Genomic DNA, 20,950 nt, shown 5'->3' on the forward strand with positions numbered 1-20,950 from the left:
TTTGTGTCTGCGTGTGGATTTCTTTGAGTGCTGTGATGTTAGAAATCACTAAGGATTACAGGTTTTAATTATAAAACGATTTCAGGTAAAGGAGACTGAAACTGAAAACCTTGTACAAATCGTGACCAGGTCAGATGTGCTGGGTAAGGTTAACAAAAACGGAGCACGTTTCGGTTTCTTTCTTTTCTGCTTTTGTCTTTTTCTTTTCAGACAAAATATCTGAAAGTATATTGAACTCATTCCAAAATCAAAATGTGAAATTCTGCATTTTTACTTCTTTACTCGCTCACTGTTCAGAAGTAAACACCAAAAAAGCTCTTCATAACAGTGAAATTAGGTAATTCTGCCAAAAGTGTACATCCGGTTTCATGTTTCTGGGCTCAATTTATGCATTAATTTTACATTTTGCCCAAAATTGACCAAAAAGAAGAAAAATTATCTTTTTTTTTTATTGGTAAAAGGTGAACATTTGAGAAATGTATAAACATTTTTGTGGCCATTCTGTAAAAAAAAAGTGGACTATTTAGGTTCACACAAGAAACTACAACTGCATAACCTTGATGGGATTTTTAGCATTTACAAAAATGAACCTATAAAATGTTACTTGGCAACACTCACGATTTTTACTACATTTAAAAAATAAAAAGCTAAAACATGAAATCCTGCCGTTATTTACTATATGAAACTTATAAAAGCCATGAATTTCTGAGTTTGCCTGAAGATTCTTAACTAATACGAAAAAATGTGAAATATTACTATTATTAGGTGGGGGGAAAAAACAACCAATAATAAAATACATAATAAAATCTGCAGTATTATTTAGTAGGAAGTCACTTAGTTTTAAATATGAGTAAAAAGAGCTGCTGATATTTGGTAAAAAAAATATTTCTGAATTTAACAAGATTTTTAACTAATAATAATTCATTTTTTAATATTATTATTTGACCCGACAATAAAACCTATGCAGTTTTATTTAATAAGACAAAAAATATATTGTTAGTTTTAAATGTGAGTGAAAACAGCCGCAGGTATTTGGTAAAAAAAAAATCTGAATTTAAGATTTTTAATTAATTTGAAAAAATGTCAAATGCTGCAAGTATTAATATTATTATTATTATTGTTATTATTATTATTATTAGGTAGAACAAAACAACCAAAAACACTACAGAGCTCAAAGCTCGGCGTCGTCGTTATTAATATTATTAATGTATTAAACGCGAGCGTTGAGCCGTTTTCCCGTCCTGCGCGCGATCCGCGGTGCCGCAGCGCCCCTCGTGGCCGCCCGCGCGCCGCCGTGACGCACGCTCGCCCCGTTACGTAGGGCGTGATCGCCCCTCCCCCCGCCGCGCGCTGGAAAAAGAAAAAAAACTTTTTTGTGCTGAAGGAATCAACAGCCGCCATCTTGTCGCGGCTCGGGCTCGGGATTTCGGTACGGCGCTATTTTTTATTTGGGAGCGCGGCGCGCCGAGGCGGCGTTTAACGACACCCTTCGGCCCGACACGACGCCTTTAAACCGCAGCGAGGACCGTTTCGGCGAAAAACCCGGGAATCGAGCGGCGTTCGTCGGCCGAAAGCAGCCCGCTCGGTTCGTCGGCTCCGCGTTTCCCCCTCAGCCCGTCTCTCCGTATTGTTTACTGGGGGCGCCGCCGGAGCGCAGACGGGCAGCAGCGCGGGCGCAGCTCCGCACGGACACGCCGCGCTTTCTGCAGCTGCGCCTTTTTAACCGAACCCGAGCGGCTTTTTCCTTCGCCTTGGGGTTTTTTTGCACGACGTCAAAGAGAAAAGCGGCTTGTTTGGTGCGATGCACATTTAGCGTCGTCCGGCGCGGAGAGAGGGAGAGGGAGAGAGAGAGGGAGGGAGGGACTCTAGCGCTCTCTCGCTCTCTCGCCCGCGGAGGAGACTCCTGTGGATATTTCTGATTTCGCTCCGAACTCGGTTCTCTCTGCCGAGGAGCCCTAATTTCTCTCTCTCGGGCGCTTTAGCGGCGATAATGTGGGTGTTGGGTGTTGGATTATCATGGGGTGAATGGCGGTGGCGACGCGCGGCGCTGTTGTTGCTTTTTTGAACATTCCCTTCCTCGCTGCTAGCTAGCTTAGCGGGCTAACTAGCCAGTCGGCTCGCTAGCTAGCGCCCCCTCCCCCCTTCCCCTTCAGAAACGCGGAGAGGGAGCGAGAGAGAGTTATTTCCCCTCTTCAGCCCGAAGGATTCTCTGTTTTTGTTTTTTTCTTGCGCTCGTTTGCGGGCCAGAAGGACGCCTGCTGAAAAATCTGGGAGAAAAATGGCTGAAAATATCCTCGAGGTCGGACCGCCGAACGCCAAGAGACCGAAGCTGACAGCAGCCGCTTTGCCCTCAGCCTCCGACGGAGCAGGTAACGCCAACGCTCACTTGGTCCCCCTCACCCGGCGAGCGGAGCCCTGCTCGGCCGAGCGAGCCGGCGAGGGGCCCGGGTTTTACCTCAGGGTCTCGTCAGAAGCCTCTGGACCGCGCTAGCTTAGCCACTCGGCTAACCTAGCTTCGTTCCCGAAAGCTCCCCGTTAGCCACCTGGCTAGCTAACGGCGTTACCGCTGTGCTGTGTTGGTGTGTGTGTGTGTGTGTGTGTGTGTGTGTGTTGGCTATGTTGGGTTTGCCTCGAGTGTCACTTCTGACACGTCAAATATCCTCTCAGCAAGTTCTCGGAGGGGAAAGCCGTCATGTTTTAACACACGAGTTTAGCCGCAAATGCTGCCTTTCTTCTCCACAGCCGGGCGAGTTGGGTTAAAGGGGGATTCCGCCCATTCTCCGAGTTTCTGGATCATCCTGTACCGGAGATGTCAATAGAGCAGTCCTGAGCGGTTTGGTGTGAAACGCCGTGTTGCAGACGAACTCGCAGACTCTGGGTTTATTTACAGTGGTGGTGATGGGAACCAGGAGTCACGATGTCATCAGATCTATAGCCGTGTTAAGGTTATTTACCGCCGGGGAACCCAACTGCACGGCTCTTCTGAGAGCTTGTCCGTGCTGCTGGTGGTAAATGAGTCTGAAAATGTGGTGTTTTTGAGCGGGATCAATTTCCTCCGTCACGAATGAACTGCAGCGCGTTTTAGACCCGAGCTGTCAACACCGCGGTGAATTCAGAGCCGTTTCGAGTAGGAACTTTTTAGGATGGAGCTTTGAGTTGAACGTCTGGTTCCTATTACCTACCAGCCATTCTGGCTCAGGTTTCTCTACAACGAACCTTTTCACACCGACCACTTGGGATTGCTCTGTTGACATGTCAGCTATTCCATTAGGCTGAAATTTTGAAAACAGGTGGCTTTCCCCTTTAAGGTCCTAATCAAGTGTAGTGCAGTGTGGCAGTGTGTGGTGTTATTACCATAATCCAGCACGATATGTGACAGTTCCTATGAGCAGATCATGCACATCGATCCCTGACCGACAGCCTGATTTATTACAGAGAGAGGAAAACTGGTCCCGTTAAATGGGATGCGGTGCCGGGTCTGGAATAAAAGTCATTGTATTGCTGGCTTTTGAAATTGTAAACTGTAGCACTGCTGGTTTATTTTCTGCCCCAGACCCAAATGTTCAGATTCCTGAAAATAATTTGTTGTATCGTTAAAAAAAAATTCCTGAAATATCGCAATGTTTTGTCTGTGCCGCATCGTCCGCCTCTAGTCGGATCGTTTCTTTTCTGCTCTATTCTGTCTGCAAGTCATTCAGCTTTAATCCTTCTTCTAACCGAAGTGGCTCACCCTTATTAATGCTATTGCATCATTCCCTTCACCAGAACGGGCGTCCTGAGTGCGAGACGGAGTCGTCGTGTTATGAGATGAGCGCCAGCACGTTTATATCGCAGGGTTTTCTCCCCCGGCCTGCGTTGCTTGAAGTCTTTCGCCCTGCTGCAGTCGGCACTGCGGTACACAAACCTTAAAGATGCAGAACTGTGTGTTTTAGGCTTGCAGATCACAGTAGACCACACGGTTTTTTGGGAAACAGGCTTCGCAGTCTGACCTGCGGGCAGAATCAGCCAGATGAAGGGTTGCACTGCGTATTCGGAGTTGTCTAGCTGTCCAGGAAAAGTCCCCGTCATCCTTAACGCTGGACGTCGGGGGACGTAGCGATGTTCATTCAGGCTGGATGTAGTTTCTGATTCTGAGGTTCAGATTTTATCCGTAGCGTTTTGCCAGATGTTTTGGTCCTGCAGTGTCTTTGTGCCGTGCTGGTTGATTCGTCCAGGCGAATTTCACAAGGACTTTTATTTATTTTTTAACAAAGGGGGGAAAAAAGCACAAGAGATCGCAATACAGACGATAACTGCATCGTTTACGGTGATTTTAACGAAGGGCGATTAAATGAGAGTAGTTTTTCATTTCCGTGTTCAGTTTTAAACGCTAGTTTTTTGCTGTCCTCCAGTTTTTAAATTATCCCACGTGTAATGAGTGGTTTTATAGTTTTGCGCATCAGGTTGCATGCCTGGTATAAACAGCCGGGGCTGCGGCGAGAGCGCGATTCACTAACGTGCGAATCGTGCCTTTAGGCTTTTTCTGTGGCTGGGAGGCGTCTAACAATCTGTAGACGCGTCAAAGGAGAGATCTGCTGGAGTCCAGGGAGAAATTGTGATCAGACTCTTAGTCTACAGGGTGTTTTGGTTTGTCCGTCTGAATTAACACGACTGAATCATACGGCAAATTATTCAGTAACTGTGTGAAATAAACGCAGATTTTAATTTTACAAAAACTAAATAAATTCTCAGATGAACAGAACGTGTGTTTTATGATCTCCACACATCACTTCACGCTGACAATTCACTGCTGAAAGCCCAAAATCTCCGACGCTCTTTGTGTTATTTTATTAAAGTGATGTTTCCAGAGCAGATCACTGAAGAGACGCCGTCTGTTTATAGTTTAGAGCCCAGATTTGGGGAAAAACGGGTCGACTTTCAGTAGAAAAACAAAGTTCAGCTTCTTTTATTATAAGGGTTTAAAATGACGTCACCGTCTATTAGACTGGAGAGAAGAGCTACAGCCTCACACGACGCCCAGCTTCTGAATGGAGCTTATGGAGTAGGAACGTTATGAAGAACATGATGAAGTGCGTTTTGGAACCACCGGTGGTCCCGAGGAGCTGAAGAGGTTAATCTGTAGACGCGTGAAATGTGAGATCTGCTTGACTCTGAAGAGAAATCGTGATTGTGGGTATAATTGAAATGAAGTCGGTTTCAGGCTAGATGTTAATTGAATACGGCAGTTTTTTTATTTCTAACGTTAAATCGTTTCGTATGGATACGACTGACTGTCTGTGTAAACGGTACGTTGTGTGGTGACGCCAGAAGTGACAGATATTACGGTACTCGATGAAGTTTTAAGGCACGGTCCGTGATATCGACACACGATTGCTTACAAAGTCACGTTGATGATGATTAGGTTCCAGATCAGGGTTTAATGATGTGCTGGATGTGTTTAATGTACTAATGAGCAGAATATTTAGGTTGCGCTACTGTTCACGTTTGTAAACGTGCGGACGTAAACAAAGAAATCTGTGCCATGCTGATGCCAGTAAACGTGGTTTAAATTTTTACGTGATGTGAATTTATACGCATCGTTATTGGCAGACACGTACGTGATGGTACAGCTGGCATCAGCCCACGGTTCTTTATCGGCTCAGTCCCTGAGTGGGGGCTATATGTATATAACGTATTGCTCTGCATCAAATCCAGTTAAACAGGACTACTGTTGCTCTCTCTTCAGTGAAGCAGTGAGTTGGTCAGTGTCATTTCCTTCCTGAAGTCCACGATGTGCTCGAGCTCTTATGGCGATGTAAACGAGTTATTCTCTGCTAATAAACCCCCCCAGTAAGTGCTTCTTTGGATCAGGTTATATGGATCAGTCCCCTTTCCTGACACAGCTCATCAGAAGTAACGCTGTCCTGTGCGCGGTCCGTGACGCGTCTCGGTCTGAGAGCCGTTAATTGGGGTTTCTGTGTTTAAACGGCATTTCTGCGTTATTTTCTGCTGCGCGTGGAGATAATAACTGGATTCCATAGCTTTCTGTGGCCGATGGCGTCACTACAGTCGTCTACCACCCACGGTTTGTTTAAAATCGAGTAGAATCGGCCGATGGCTGTAACGTCGAGCCCTGAAGGTGCTCCGACTTCTCCGAACATTTGGAAACGGAATAAAAAATCTGGACAAGCTGCGGAAACTTTAAATCGTATAAACACAGCCCAGGTTTAAATTTGTGGCCTGTGACGCCGAATTCTCTCTTCCTTAAACGCGCAGGTGTTCATCGCTACTGAGTCTGGCAGCTAAAAGGGCAGCGGCTCGTTCTAATGAAGGCAGCTTGATTGAAATTTGGCTTTCCTCGCAGGAGAAGTGTGAAATTTAAAGCTACAAACGGCTAATTTTGTCAGTGAATTCTTATTTTTGTTTTTTGTTGAAGCGTGTAGTTTTTTTGGCGTGTCGTGGGTCCAGTAGCTGTGCCTGGTGCAGCAGCATGTTGTTTGTTCCGAATAGTTTTTTCCCCCCACGTTTAATTAAAAGGGGGGAAATGTTCACTTTTCATTCTTTAAGCCAAACTGTGTGATGTTTTTACCTTTCAAGCCGCAAGTTGAGGTATTTGAGTAGACGAGGCCGCCGAACAAAGACCCCTCTGGGTCCGTCATTCTGGACGTGTGTTTAATGTGCTTATTTCATGAAGTTCTGCCAAATTTGATTATTGCCAAAAAAAATTACAATCCAGACTCTTCAGACTGTGTAATGGCTGTTTTGGGCCACTGAACTGCACACACAGTCTGTTCTTTTTGCTCCCTGTGAAGATTTGAAGTCCAGCCCAACTGTTTATACTTCTGGTTTATGACCAGAGCTCTTAAAAGCGACATGTCCTGTGAAGAGGAAAACTTTTAACGATAATCAAAGAGGAGTTTCCTGCTCTGCTCCAAGTTATAACACACACGTTTTTGGGAGACGGTTGGCAGTTTTATCATTTTAACCTCTGATGCTCGTGGGGATGTTTTGGTTTGTCCGTCTGAATTTTCATGACCGAACCGTGAGGCGAATTATTCAGTAACTGCATGAAATAAATGTAAATTTCAGTTTTATTTATTTTTTTGTAAGAGTTTCCCTAAAATTAACAGAACGTGTTTTATGATCTACACACATCACTTCACGCTGACAATTTACTGCCGAAAGCCAAAAATCTCCGACGCTCTTTGTGTTATTTTATTAAAGTGATGTTTCCAGAGCAGATCACTGAAGAGACGCCGTCTGTTTATAGTTTAGAGCCCAGATTTGGGGAAAAACGGGTCGACTTTCAGTAGAAAAACTGAGTTCAGCTTCTTTTATTATAAGGGTTTAAAATGACGTCACCGTCTATTAGACTGGAGAGAAGAGCTACAGCCTCACACGACGCCCAGCTTCTGAATGGAGCTTATGGAATATGAACGTTATGAAGAACATGACCTGTGTTTTGGAGCCACCGGTGGTCTCAAGGAGCTGAAGAGGTTAACGATCTGTAGACGCGTCAAAGGTGAGATCTGCTTGATTCTGAAGAGAAATCGTGATCAAGTTCAGTTTTACTTATAAACGTTTCTAGCGAAGGCTTTAAACTACAGCCGATGTATGAAGCACATAGAACCGTCTGAAACTGAGGGTGCTAGCATCGTATACTTTAAGCTGCGGTTACTTTCTTGCTGCTTCGCAAATTTCAGAAACAGAACCGGTTGCCAGCTGTTTAGAACTAGCATCAGTAAACGTCTACAAGACGGTTTGTTTTCATTTTCAAACCTCCTTCCGTGACCACGATTAACTTTAAGACCGTAGTGCAAGCAGAAGATTTGCGTCATATTAGGGCAGAAAATCGGATTTGTGCCACTTCAACCTGCTGATGTGAACATGGCCAGAGTTTCGTATCTCCGGCGTGAACGCCTCCCCATTTATCAGTCATGTACAAAATACACGCAAGAACTGACGACTGTGAAAATAAAGGCCACAGACAGTGTTTTGCTTTTGCGCAGCAGCAGGAAATAAAGAAATGTATTTTCTTTAAAGCTTTTATTTTTGTTCAAATTCACCAAGCCTCACAAACTGTATGAGACTAATCATATAGCACTTGTTTTCACGCGCATGTTTCATTTCTCAGTCACGCAGATGTGCCAGATTCAGAAGTTTGGTTAGTCCAAGTCCAGTGGGAGTGAGTTACACTGTTGCGGGTGCGTTTTCTGCTGGCACTACGGTTTTAAAGTTAATCGCAGGAGGTTTGAAAATGAAAACAAGTGGTCTTGTAGACGTTTATCGATGCCAGTTCTGAACAGCTGGCGACCAGTTCTGTTTCTGAAAGTTGTGAAGCAGCAAGAAAGTAAACGCAGCCGCACACCGTGACCACAGCGGCAGTCACACGGGAGTTTGAGGTTCTGTCCAATCAGAGTGGGCGCCTTCAAAACGTTTGATGTACACATCAAGGACCGCAGCGTTTTTGCCGTTGGCGCTTGCGTTATAAATGGGCCCTAACGGTGTGTCCAGATTTACAGCCGTGTAACGAGGTAAACGCGCCGCCTGGTACTTTCTTTGGAGCCAAACTAGGCATCTGGCCGAGTCCTGTCAGTGTCGAGTAGGCAGGATGAGGGAGGGGCTTATTTTACACATTCAAGTTGATTGGACCGCTCCTAATTCTCTATGTTGTGGTTTTTGGGCTTTATTTGATGCTGAGTAGAGCAGAAGGCGTTGAAAGTTCTGTTGGAGAACTCTTATCCGAGTTTTCAGTGGCCGTGGGTCCCGACCAGGGAGTGTATGTAATATGTACGTTATAATCAATAGTTCCATCACCTCCACGATCGTGGACCCTCAGGCTCGTTCGTAAAGTTTCCGGATTCTTAGGACAGTAGAGGCCCCTGAGGGGATCTGGCTCCTGCATTTCACCACAGCTTTTGTTAGTTTGCTGCTCTTGGATTTATCCATAGGTCTCCTTTGAGTGTTCTTCAGCATAGTTTGCCAGAGGTGCTGTATTTAAAACCTCAGTAATTCCCAGCTCCGTGGTATCCCATAATCCTCCTTTTACTTGTGGATAAAACATGAATGGTGATGCGTCTTTCACAGCGTTGTTTCAGTAAAATCACACCAGATGTAGCCATATGGCTTGAGTTCTTTACGGATCAAGATAGTCTGTGGTTAAAGCCTGCTGTGACCATCTTGGATGCTTGACGACTGTTTACATCTACCTGGCTCTGTTATAGTGTCTCTGTTCCAGATACTAGGAGGCAAAAGTTCTGATGGTCGTTCTGATGGTCGTGCTTCGTCTGAGCCAGGCAGCAGGCGCGAACATTGAAGCCGTATTTGAACAAGAGCCACAGTTGTGGATTCTGTCACCTTTAGCCTTCACACTACAGAACTGGTGTGTTGCTGGAGAACCTTTAGTGCGCACGTTCACGTTCCTAGCCTCGTTCCTCAGATCTGGTCTCTCTGACACTCGTTTAGTGACTCAAATCAGTCATTAATGCGACCCTCATGAGCTCCTCCTACTCAGTAGCGTCACGTGACTGAATCACTGCATCATCAGCACAAACTAACGAGCAGAACGAGCTTCGCTGAGAAGATCATTAACTCTGATCAGCTCTCAGCTTCATTATTAGAGCCAGACGGAGGAGAAAAAGGTGAGATGAGCTGCTTTTCCACCGTTTACAGGCTTTAACTTCTCTTCGCCGCTGCTGCCGGAGTAACACAATGACGGCGCACGCAGTGGAAAAAAGTACATGAACTTCCTCACGTGGCCATGAATCGGATACGTATCCGATCTAGGAGCGCACATGAAAGTGGCTGAGATCTGACTTGAAAAGATCAGATTTGTGTCCTATCAGGGCAGAAAATGGGATTTGTGCCACTTCAACCTGCTGATGGGAACGTTACTGCCAGAGTTTCGTATCTCCTGCAGGAATGGCTGACACCTCCCCATTTATCAGTCATGCTTTTGCGCAGCAGCAGGAAATAAAGAAAAGTGCGGCTGTTTTGTTTAAACTCACCAAGCCTCACAAACTGTACGAGACCAGAATCATGCAAAACGCACTCCTGTGATGTTTTCCACACAAATAATTGTAAGAACAGTAGAAGCCAGTAAGCTTTTTGCTTGACTTTCCCGGTAACGTATCAGTTTCTGGTCGTTTTGCTGGAATTTTGCTCGGCCTCATGTCATTAGTGCGTCGCTGGGATTTGGACTCCACTTCCCATATGATTGTTTGTAAATTACCAGATTAGATTGTTGTGTTGTGGAAGATAAAGAGGTAGGTGGTTTGTTTGCCCCGAGTTTTTTTTTTTTTTTGGGTCAAATGCTAAAATCAGGTAAAAGTTAGTTCACTTTATTGAGCAACGTTGTGAAAGTTGTAGTGCAGATCACATTGGCGAAGAACCTGTAAAAACCGGGGAAAAGGGGTGCAGATCGTCCTAAACGTCATGAAAAGTTGTCTGAAAAAAAAAGACAATAAATAATAAATGAAATCAGTGATGCTGCAGGTTGTTTCGTGGCTGTGAAGGTTGGCATGTTTGACATGAGTGAGGCTGTTCTGAGTTACGGTTTCACTCCGAGACGTTAAGCACAGATTGTAGCAGCTATGGAAGCGCATGCTGTGTGAACGCCGGTCTGTCGATATTGTGATGTTAAGCGATGAGCTGCCGGGTGATGTTCTGCTACTGCATGCTTTGCCGTACTGCGTTAATAGATCTGATTGATTTAAAGGAAGCGTAAAGAGGAGACGCCCCTTTTTTGCCAGTGTATTATAGGTTATCCATTGATAAGGGAAAGATCCTTTAATGCAGAGGGTAAAAGTTGATCTGTGACAATAACAGAAATGCATTTCCCAGGTTTTTGTGATCAGTTTGGCAGCATTTTAAGTGTGTTGTTGATGTTATTGCACTGTATGACGTGTTTACGGGGGCTGTTTTTTGTTATGATAATCTTGTACTTGTACTTCTTTGTCTCTTAAAGGATGTTGACCATGTTGAACTGCACATTTCAAACATAATGCAGGGAGATTCAGAAAGATTGGTCCGATTTCAAAATGATTCGCTTCACTTATAAATCTTCACAGATCAGTGCAGTGAACTGTAAATGGTGTAAATGAGCGTAAAGTTTATGTAGTTCTACAAGGTCTCAGTCTGGACCTCCTCCAGCTGTACGGACGACATCATCACCACAGCCAAACTCATCCCGTACTGGACTGAGCGTGTCGGGCGTCGCTGCTCTCACGGCTCTTTCAGTGGGATTTCGGAGATCATCCAGTGCTGTGGAACCAGCGCCGAACGCTCTGAGCTGTTGGAGCTTCACTGCCTGGGAAAATCACGCTGCACAGTTCTGAGGGATTCACTCTGATTGTAGTGGAGAACGCAGAACGCTTTCTGCTCAGGGGTCTCATCTCCTCTTAGACTGAAGGGAACCCTCTTCCACTGACGGTTAGAAACTCTATAGCCACGTTTACATGCTGCCTAATAATCCGTGAGCAATCCGACTTATAGTTCACTTGGAATCGAAAACATTCATGTAAACCATTCAGAATACAACTTCTCTCCGATTGAACAAGGTGGGTAGACCTCTAAATAGTATCCGCGTAAACGGCTGAATCTGATTATTCCTATCGAGTCCGTTCTGCACATGTGCGTCGCGTCATACCGTTCAGCACGGCGGAGCAGAAACGGGTCTGCAGAGGAGACGAAGTTCATGCTCTGATCTTTAAAAGACGGCGGTGGGACGGACGTCCAGCTTATGCGTCTCAGAGCACGACGTCTTCCTCTCGGCCTTCTTTAATAAGGACATGTGAAGGACGTTTTCCTGAGTCTGACGTCATTTTAAAGCCATTAAAACCACAAGCGCTGCTCATCTCACTCTGACTGGACAGTGATGTTTGCTGTCATGGTAACGTCTACTCTAAGCACTACTCCACGCATGCGCATCGTTTTACATCGGATCACTTGTAGCGAGCACGTAAACGAAGATATTTCCATCAGATTGTTTAATAGAGTGAGAATAAACACCTCGGTCTGAATCTGTAATCCGATTGTGTTGAATCTTGGCATTGGAACGCAGCCCATGACCCCCTCTTTCAGTTGGATTGTGATTGGTTCCTCCTTTTTGAATCGCTCTATTTTAATGCATGTTGTGATCATCTGGGAAGTGCAGTGATGTCAAGCTATTGTCACATCACCCGAGTGTTCAGACCACCAGAGAAATGTACTGGATTTATAAGATTCCACCTGGGAAAGGGTCTTTAAACGGTGTCTTCTGACCGCTTGCAGCAGTGTGAAGGTGTGTTTGTGGTGTTTCTCTGAAACCGTGAACTTGGTTAGTGAGTATTAGACGGGCTCGATGAAGAGGTGTTTAAAGGGCCGCGCACGCGACTGGTGACTCTGCTGTGGTCTACAGATCACTTACTGTAGCAGAACTCTGGGGCTCATGAGCGCAGCTGTTTCCTCACCGAGTCGAAGTGTCAGACTGGCCAACCTGCGCGCTCTAGTAGAGCTGAACCTGACTCGTGTAGATCTGTCGCTGTGGTGTATAAAAATGGAGTGAGAAGAAATCACACACCTACTCTGTGTGTGTGTGTGTGTGTGTGTGTGTGTGTGTGTGTGTGTGTGTGTGTGTGTGTCAGTCAGTGTAAATCCACTTACATTTAGGATAAACGTGAACTATTTAATAGGTCTGCGTGTGTTCGTACCAGTGCCAGTATTAAAATCACAGGTCCTGTTTTGGTTTTGGGCGGATTTAAGGAAATCAGGTAAATTAACATCTATCTGGAGGAAAAATGCACGGGTTGATTTTATGCTTCATTTCATTGCTGGGCTGTAGGTAAATTCAGTACTGCGGTGTTGGTTACACACATTTGTTATTCATTGAGTGAGCCAAGTTTTTTTTCTATCAGTGTTACTAAAACCAGAAATTTGTGAGTGGGTGATTATTTTACCTACATGTGAAGCACATCAGCCATCTGCTCTGTAGTTTACTCGATCTCATTAGCAAGTAGCTTTTCACTGTCATGAAATTTTAGCGCTCTATTGCATGAATTATGTAAAATTGCTTGAATAATGTAAATATATATATTTTAATGTGTGTGTTTGTGTGTGTATACATATGTGTTTGTGTGTGTGTGTGTATACATATGTGTGTGTGTGTGTATATATGTATATGGCACACTCATATAACAACGCACAATCGCAGCACCATAAAGTCTAATTTTTCTCTAAAACATCCTTTTATTGAAATCACCACCAAACAAATCCAGCCTTTACTTATGTCCCGTTATTTAATATATTATTAAAACAACCCAATATTTACAGACTGGAAATGAATACAGTTTCAATTGGAATTTGAAATGTGTAATAACATTGTAATAAGACATCCTGGTCCTGTGGTGTAATGAGGTATTTGCCCTTTTAAAGTAAAAGACCCTTTTTCACAATTAAATAAAAACAGATTTTATATCACAGATTTTTAGTGAAGTTGAGTCGTTGTTGCCGTATGGCAGCACCATGCAATAGAGGGTTAAAGCTCATGGTTAAGTCTGGTATAAATAATTTCAGCGAGCTGTTTGTCTTTTAAAGTTTCCTGTATTGATCTATTAAAGTACAAGCGTAGAGACTTGATTCCCAGCTTTTGGACACACTTGTGCTCAAGTAAACCAACTTTATTTACCGCTGCGCCGAGTCAGGTGTTGGGTTGTTTATTTTTTTTGTTAGAGACTCACGACTTTGTCAAATGTTTTCTTCTTTTATGTCCATGAACCAACGAGGGCATCCAGTTTGCAATGTTGCCTCATGAACATGTGATTTGAGAAAGCAAAATGGTTATGTAATCACTGTGACCGGCCTTCTGATTGGCTAAGATTTAAAGTGATGCCTGGAAATGTGGAACTGTTGTGGTATTTAGTAGCAAACGTAGTCTGTCACTGTAAAAATATTGAGATGAAAATATTCACGCTGCTCTTAAGCTTTTGTTGGAAAGCAGTAGAACTAAAGTTGGTTGGTCTAACATTGGTGTTGGAACACCGATTGGCCAGATGAGTCGAGCCCTGCTGCTTTATATTGAAATGAATGCAATAAAGCTGAGCAAACTTGGAGGTGGACTTGGAGGTGCTGTTATCCCCACGGCTCAGATGTAGCCAGTTTATGTCTTAACGAGTTGTCAACAGAAGTATTGTGCTCTTCAGATGTTCTCTTGCCTGTGTCAGCATGAGGCTCTTTAGAAACTTCACACAGGACCGGTTTTAAAAGTGCTAATAAGTAGTGAAGTTTTCGTGTCATGGCTGTAGTACTGTGTTTTTTAACCTCTTAGTCTTCAGGGTTTTTTCAGTCTGAATTTTCATGACCAAATCGTGAGGCTAATTGTTCAGTAACTGCATGAAATAAACGTAAATTCCAATATTTTTTTGTGAACTTCCCCTCAAATTAACAGAACATGTTTAATGATCTCACATATCGCTTAGTTTACCGCTGAAAGCCCAAAATCTCCGACGCTCTGTGTGTTGTTTTATTAAAGTAACGTTTCCAGAGCAGATCACTGAAGAGACGCCGTCTGTTTATAGTTTAGAGCCCAGATTTGGGGAAAAACAGGTCGACTTTCAGTAGAAAAACAAAGTTCAGCTTCTTTTATTATAAGGGTTTAAAATGACATCACCGTCTATTAGACTGGAGAGAAGAGCTACAGCCTCACACGACGCCCAGCTTCTGAATGGAGCTTATGGAACATGAACGTTATGAAGAACATGACCAAGTGCGCTTTGGAACCACCGGTGGTCCCGAGGAGTTCAAGAGGTTAAAGCTTTTAATAACGGCAGCTGCCCTTTAGATTGAGAAACGTTACCGTTTCAGAGATACAAGGTGTGGTCACCGGTGCGGAGATGCAGAGATGGATGGTGATTTATTGATTAAGAGCGCTGTGGGAGTGGAGGGGCTTGTGTCTGTGTCAGGAGCAGTGAATTGTAGCCCTGAGACCACGCAGGGCTGACAGATGGGTTGGGAGGGGCGAAAGGGGCACGTGTTTGCTCTCCGTCTCCTAAACGAAAGCACTGAAAAGTCAACACTCCTCCAAATGGCACGTAACCTGAAGCCAGGCGTCCCTGAAGCCAGGAGTCAGGGTTGGCGGATGTTCCGCTAGAGTAGCTCAGAACGGGCTGGATCACGGCCCTATTGTGTTTAGAGCCGCTCCGAGGCGGTTGGGAGCGCAAGACGGTGCGCGACTGGCCGGATCCTTCTGAGATTACGGAGAGCGGTCGTCGTTGGCCAGTCAGCCGCGATTAAAGGCCTGCTGTTGGATTAGAGCGCAGTCGTAAGCGAAACCTGCTTGGAGTGAGTTAGTGGGTAATTGCGTTGTGAGGATCGCTGTGGCTGGTGTTGATAGAAGCCATGGCCATTATTTATCACTTCTCAGAGCCTTCCTAGGGTGTAAAATGGTGAAGTGCTGTTTGCAATATAAGGACTGTTATCCAGAGCAGTTGGAATGGGCACTTTTTTCCTGTTTAAAAGTCTTAATTTTAAAATTAGTATTTGAAAATTCTTAGTTTTATTTAAGGATATATCTCAACGGTCCGAAGCCACCAATGCTGAATGGAAAATACTGACCCTGCTTACTGTAGAAGTGTCTAAATTTACACAACGTAAAGAAATCAAAGGGAAAATCGATCCAGTATTAAGCCACTTCATCTATCTGGTTAATAGTTGGTTGTTGAGACCATTAAAAGCTGAAGGTCTTTGCCATTTTTTGACTGGGAGTCTAAACATAAAATATATACGTATCTAACCCATAAGACCATAATAACCATAAATAATCTGAGAAATAAATAAGTGATTTATTTCTGCTTATTTCTTTAAAAAGGAGGGAAATAAGTGTTGAAGGCGAATGTGACTGACCGTCGAACGGTAAGAGACGGTTTAATTAAAGCTCATGTGGTTTAACCCTTCAGTTATGTCATAGGACACCAGTTAAAAGTAGGAGGAAAAGGAACAAACCGTGCGTCTGCGCCACTGACGGGAAGCGTCTGAGCAGTTGGTGAATCTGTAGTGGTCTGCTGCCATCTGACCACACCAGCCCTGGTTTCCTCTCACCCTGAGCTGTGCTTCCTGAAAGCTTTGCGACACCGTCATTAAGCCGTGTTTAAACCGAAGCTGCTTTCAGGGTTAGAATACTTGGTTCTACAGCCTTTTTAGCAGCTGTGCCACATGCCCATGTTCAGCGGACGTCTCCGACACCTGACTTCTGGAGCGGCGCTCCTGCTCCGAGGCTCTTTATAAACAAGGTCTCTGGCCTCCTGCTAATGACTCTGCCGTGGCTCCGGCTACCCTGGCTCATCTTTCAGCGCCGTGTCTGCTGTGAACAGCCTCTTGAAACCTGGCGAGCGCAGTCCTGCACGTGCCGCCAGTCTTTTGTGTGCAAACAGAGAGAGAGAGGCGGCACATGAACACGCTCTTCAAGGAAGGCGTTGTCTGTTAAAGGATGTTGCCTCATGTTTCAGCATGCTGACGTCTCTGTCTGAGAGATTTGATTTGCTGTATAGTTTTATACACGTGTGTTATGTAAACATTGATTATTGTCCCAAGTCCAATGTTATGATTTTCACCTTACCTTAGTTTTGTGCTGGAGCTCCGAGTCTAACACAGCTAGTAAGGGAAGTTTATTGCTATCATTTTAGCATCTTGTAATCTGCCTCACTTCATCATCACTTGCCTCAAGTCGTGTCAGGTTTGAGTAATCTTAGACAGATTTCTGTCCATGAGTGCGTTCACATGCACTCCGATTATAATCTGATTTCTGCAGTTACTCAGATGGTCATCTAGAAATCTGGAGAGCTGGATTTCAGCTCCGTAATCAGATTTCTCAGTGCATCTGTACTTGTACTCTGATTTCTTTCAGATTTCTCAGTCTGCGCGTGCGCAAGATCAGACGGCGGTACCGGAAATAAGTAAGCAGTCTTGTGAGATGCAGCATGATTCTTTTGAAGTGGCACTAAAAACACAAAATAAAGGATGTCCGTGTTTTTCTAGGTGATTTATGTTCCTTTTTTCTCAGGTAAAGTGGCACAATGTTTATTTTAAGAAAAAGCTGCACCTTGAAGTTTTACACAGACCTGGAACGGCCACGTTATCTGATTAGTCAAGTTCATGTAAACGCATTGGAGCATTTACTGCAGTCATCAGATTAAGTGCATGTAAACGCACTCCGTCTGTTGGAGCTGCACTGTGTAAGATTTTTTTAGTTAAAATTGAAGGAAGTGGAATCACGGAATATAAAGACGTCTCCAAATTCCCGAAACCTACCCAGTGTCGTTTTAAAGGGACGTTTGGGAGGGCTTTGTGGTTTCTGACAGGGACGCATTGAGTGCGCTCGATAATCCGATCATAATCAGATTTCTGCAGTTATCAGATTATTCAAATGGTCGTGTGAACACCATACTCCCATCTAGAAATCCGACAGAGATCTGGATTTTAGCTGTTATCAGATTTCTCGTGCATGTGTACTTGTACTCTGATATATGTTCATATTTTCAGGCAAAGGGACTCGATGCAGCTTGAAGTTTGAGTTTTACGTCACGTGGTCTTCTGTGAGTTTATTGGCTGGTTGCGAAGCAGAAATCCGATTACTGTGTGACTCCCGTAGACCTGGAGTTTCCCCATTATCTGATTACTCAAGTGCGTGTAAACTTGATCGGATTACTGACAAAATCTGGTTTTCTGCAGTTATCAGATTAGTAAGTTACATTCTTGGCCAATTCACCGCTTTGAGAGAGATGATGAGCTCATTCTTTTAGAGCTCCTGGCTTCAGACGGGCTTCTGTTAGTGAGTAGAGTTGAGGTGTGAGAGTAGCTTAAGGATGGAGATGGGCTGCGGGAGAGAGAGAGAGTGATGGAGGGAGTCTGACTGCACCGCTGGGGTCCCTGCTATCGTTCCCAGTGAAATCCCAGGCGTGCTGCACCTGTCCTGGCCCAGACACCCAGCCATCATACCGCGGCCAACAAGCGACAGCTGCAGCTGCCCAGCCGGCCTATTTATAGCTCTCGTGCCGAGCCGCCGCAGCCAGCTTGAGAAGTTTCGGGGGGGGGGTGCTGGGGGATGGTTGGAGCTGAAAAGCAAGTGAATGAGATGGAGAAGGGGGTGGGAGGGTTGGTGTTTGGGGTGCTGGAGTAGTAGAGACTGAATGAATGGGTGCTCGGATGCTTGGAGTGTGTTTGTGGGCTTAGAGTCCTGGAAAAGCACAGGTCCTGTAGTGATGGGTGATACGATGTGTCGTGATGACCATCAGTATGGTCAGCGCTTCCAGAGCACCGAACAACTGCATGCATGAATGACAGACTATTTAGAGCCAATTCCATTTCTTCTGTTCACCCCGACCCCTCGTTTTCTGAGTTAAACGGAGTTACAAGGGGTCGTGGTTGAAATCTTGCCATACATAACAGGACCCTCATATAAAAGAGCAGCACTTCATTAACAGCTACTGGTGCCGCTCTGTAGGCGACCCTACCCGTCTGCAGGGACAGCAGAGGAGGGGAAAGTTCAGCTCCTCTCCGAGTCTCTGAAAAACCTCCGTTTGGAGGGCCATGTAGCCCAAGCACTTCACCCTGCCCCTCTATCCCAAGAGTCAGGACACCGCACTCCTAGACGGGAATGCACAAAAACGGGCCTAAGGGCGAGGGGTGAAATGGGATTGGGCCTTAGACTAATTGTACAGAGCTTGTAAACAATGAAAGCCAGTGTGTAATAACAGCCTGAACTCTGCAGTAACGAGCTGATGTGGTTTCAGTCATTTGATCTGTTCTCCTGTCGAGAGTTCAGCCCTCTTGTTGTAATAAAAGGATCACAGCCAGACATGAAACCCCCAGTATTATGTATGTGGTGCCTCCTACCTTAGATGACTGCTTTAAAGCGTGTAGAGGGCTGTTAGACTGCTGGAGAGGCAGGAATAAAGAGGGAATCTCTACAGTCTCATCAGAGGTTTTCCCCCCACTGAGGCGCGGAGCTTCGCTGTGCTCCAGAAAGACCAAAACAATGCTGTGCCTGCTGGCTCTGCTCCAGGAGCTGGGAGAGGGGGCTGAGGGGCGGAGTGAGACAGCTGTGTGCGGGTCTGTCTGTCAGAGAGCTGAATGTGTGCGCTTCGAGTCCCGAGTACTCGGCTGAAGAGTGATTCAGCACTGAGATGGAGAGACGAGGGGGAGAGTGTGAATGAGTGAGAGTAGCGGGAGGGAGGGGGGTGTTAGCGAGCGAGTGAATGTGTAAGAGCGATAAAAGAGAAAGGGATGATCCCCTCTCGAGTCCCTCTTGTATGGAGCACCTGCTGGCCAGCTCCGTGTGTGTGTGTGTTCGTTTTTGCACTGCTATACTTGTGAGGACCCCAGTGTCTTCGATATGATGGGACTATATGAAAGATTTGCTCTAGTGAGCACATTTTCTGGTCGTGTTATTTTGACCACAATTAGGATTTTTTTTAGGAAGAGCAGAAAAATTGCCTTTTGGATACTGAGGTTAGGGTTAGCTGTAGTATTTTTTTAGCTACAGTAACACAAAAATCAGTAGAAACCTATGGAAATCATCATGTATACCAAGACAAATGTGTGTTTTACTCTGAAATGTGGACAGTTTTATTATTACTGCCCCCCCCTGCCGTTTTATTAGCTGTGGGACCTGTTTTCAGTGTTTACCAAAGAAAAACTACGCAGTTTATTATTATTGTTTCAACCTCAGATTATTTGGCCTTTGCTCATTTTCAGGCCATAACAGGCCACCTTGTAGATGTAAAGTCAGAGACGACAGCTCATCTGCTGCTGCACAGTTTGTGTTGGTCATCCTCTAGTCCTTCATCAGTGGTCACAGGATGCTGCCCACAGGACGCTGCTGGCTGGATATTTTTGGTTGGTGGACTATTCTCAGTCCAGCAGGGACACAGAGGTGTTTAAAGACTCCAGCAGCACTGCTGTCTGATCCACTCAGACCAGCACAACACACACTAACACACCACCACCACGTCAGTGTTACTGCAGTGCTGAGAATGACCCACCACCCAAATAGTACCTGCTCTGTGAGGGTCCATGGGGGTCCTGACCACTGAAGAACAGGGTAACAGAGTATCAGAGAAACAGATGGACTACAGTCTGTAACTGTAGAACTACAGAGTGCAGCTATACAGTAAGTGGAGCTGATAAAGTGGACAGTGAGTGTAGAAACAAGGAGGTGGTCAGAACGTTACGCCTGACCTCTGTACAGGTATACATGCCCTGACATTTGGTCAGTAACGTGATTTAATTGGTTGGGTGGTTGTTGTGCATTTCTGTTTACGTGCCTCCATGCAGTTTGTAAGGCAGTGTCTGTAGAGGAGCCGCCTCCCACTCTCCGTGCAGGGGAAGATGCGCATAAACCGCCTGCTCTCTCTGCTGTGGATGTCTTTCCCTTTAGTCATGGATGGTTGAGATGTTACGCCGAGATGTTGCTTCAGGGATTTATGCATCTTTTAATTAGAATTCACAAGAGAAAGACACCTTTCTTCAGTAAATGTCCTTAAATACACCTTTTTAATTAATTTGTCTCAGCAAATTAGCTGCTGGATGAACCCCGAGTAGGTAATTTCATCAGAAGCCGGAGTTGATTTGTAGGAAACTTTAGTATTTCTTGGTTTTGTTTAGGTCGCTCAGCCAGTGCGTTTTGTCACGGGCGCTGTTTTTGGCGTCTTTATCACCTTTTTCTTAGTGCTTGAGTGTGGACACTAAGCTCTGGGGTGGGTATGGATGACCTCTGATCTGGAGTCAGTTTCAGAGTCAAATATAGAGCTTTACCTACAAACCTCAGTTACAAATAATGCGTGTAAAATCACCAAAGCAGACGTTTATAAATCCGTTTCGGTCTGTATTTAAACAAAAACGTACGTCTTTAAAGTTTGTGTGAATATATGCTCAGAAACTGATGTGCAACAAGTTCCAAAGGCGGTTTGAGGTTTAAAACGTTGTGAAATGTTCAAAAAAC

General features: G+C 44.9%; 1 protein-coding gene across 3 annotated transcripts in view; it reads left to right on the top strand.

The window, feature by feature from the left end:
- The first annotated feature begins 1,383 nt into the window (after window positions 1-1,383).
- crebbpa (CREB binding protein a) overlaps window positions 1,384-20,950 on the top strand; it is an 87,435-nt gene continuing 67,868 nt past the window's right edge. For all 3 annotated transcript variants that reach the window (XM_017719716.2, XM_017719714.2, XM_017719715.2), the window contains exon 1: window positions 1,384-2,369. In XM_017719716.2, the coding sequence (XP_017575205.2) occupies window positions 2,279-2,369 (91 nt within the window). In that variant the 5' untranslated portion in view covers window positions 1,384-2,278. The remainder of the gene's footprint in view (window positions 2,370-20,950) is intronic.

Source organism: Pygocentrus nattereri, chromosome 25, assembly GCF_015220715.1.
Source record: "Pygocentrus nattereri isolate fPygNat1 chromosome 25, fPygNat1.pri, whole genome shotgun sequence".
NCBI classification, from domain to species: Eukaryota; Metazoa; Chordata; class Actinopteri; order Characiformes; family Serrasalmidae; genus Pygocentrus; species Pygocentrus nattereri.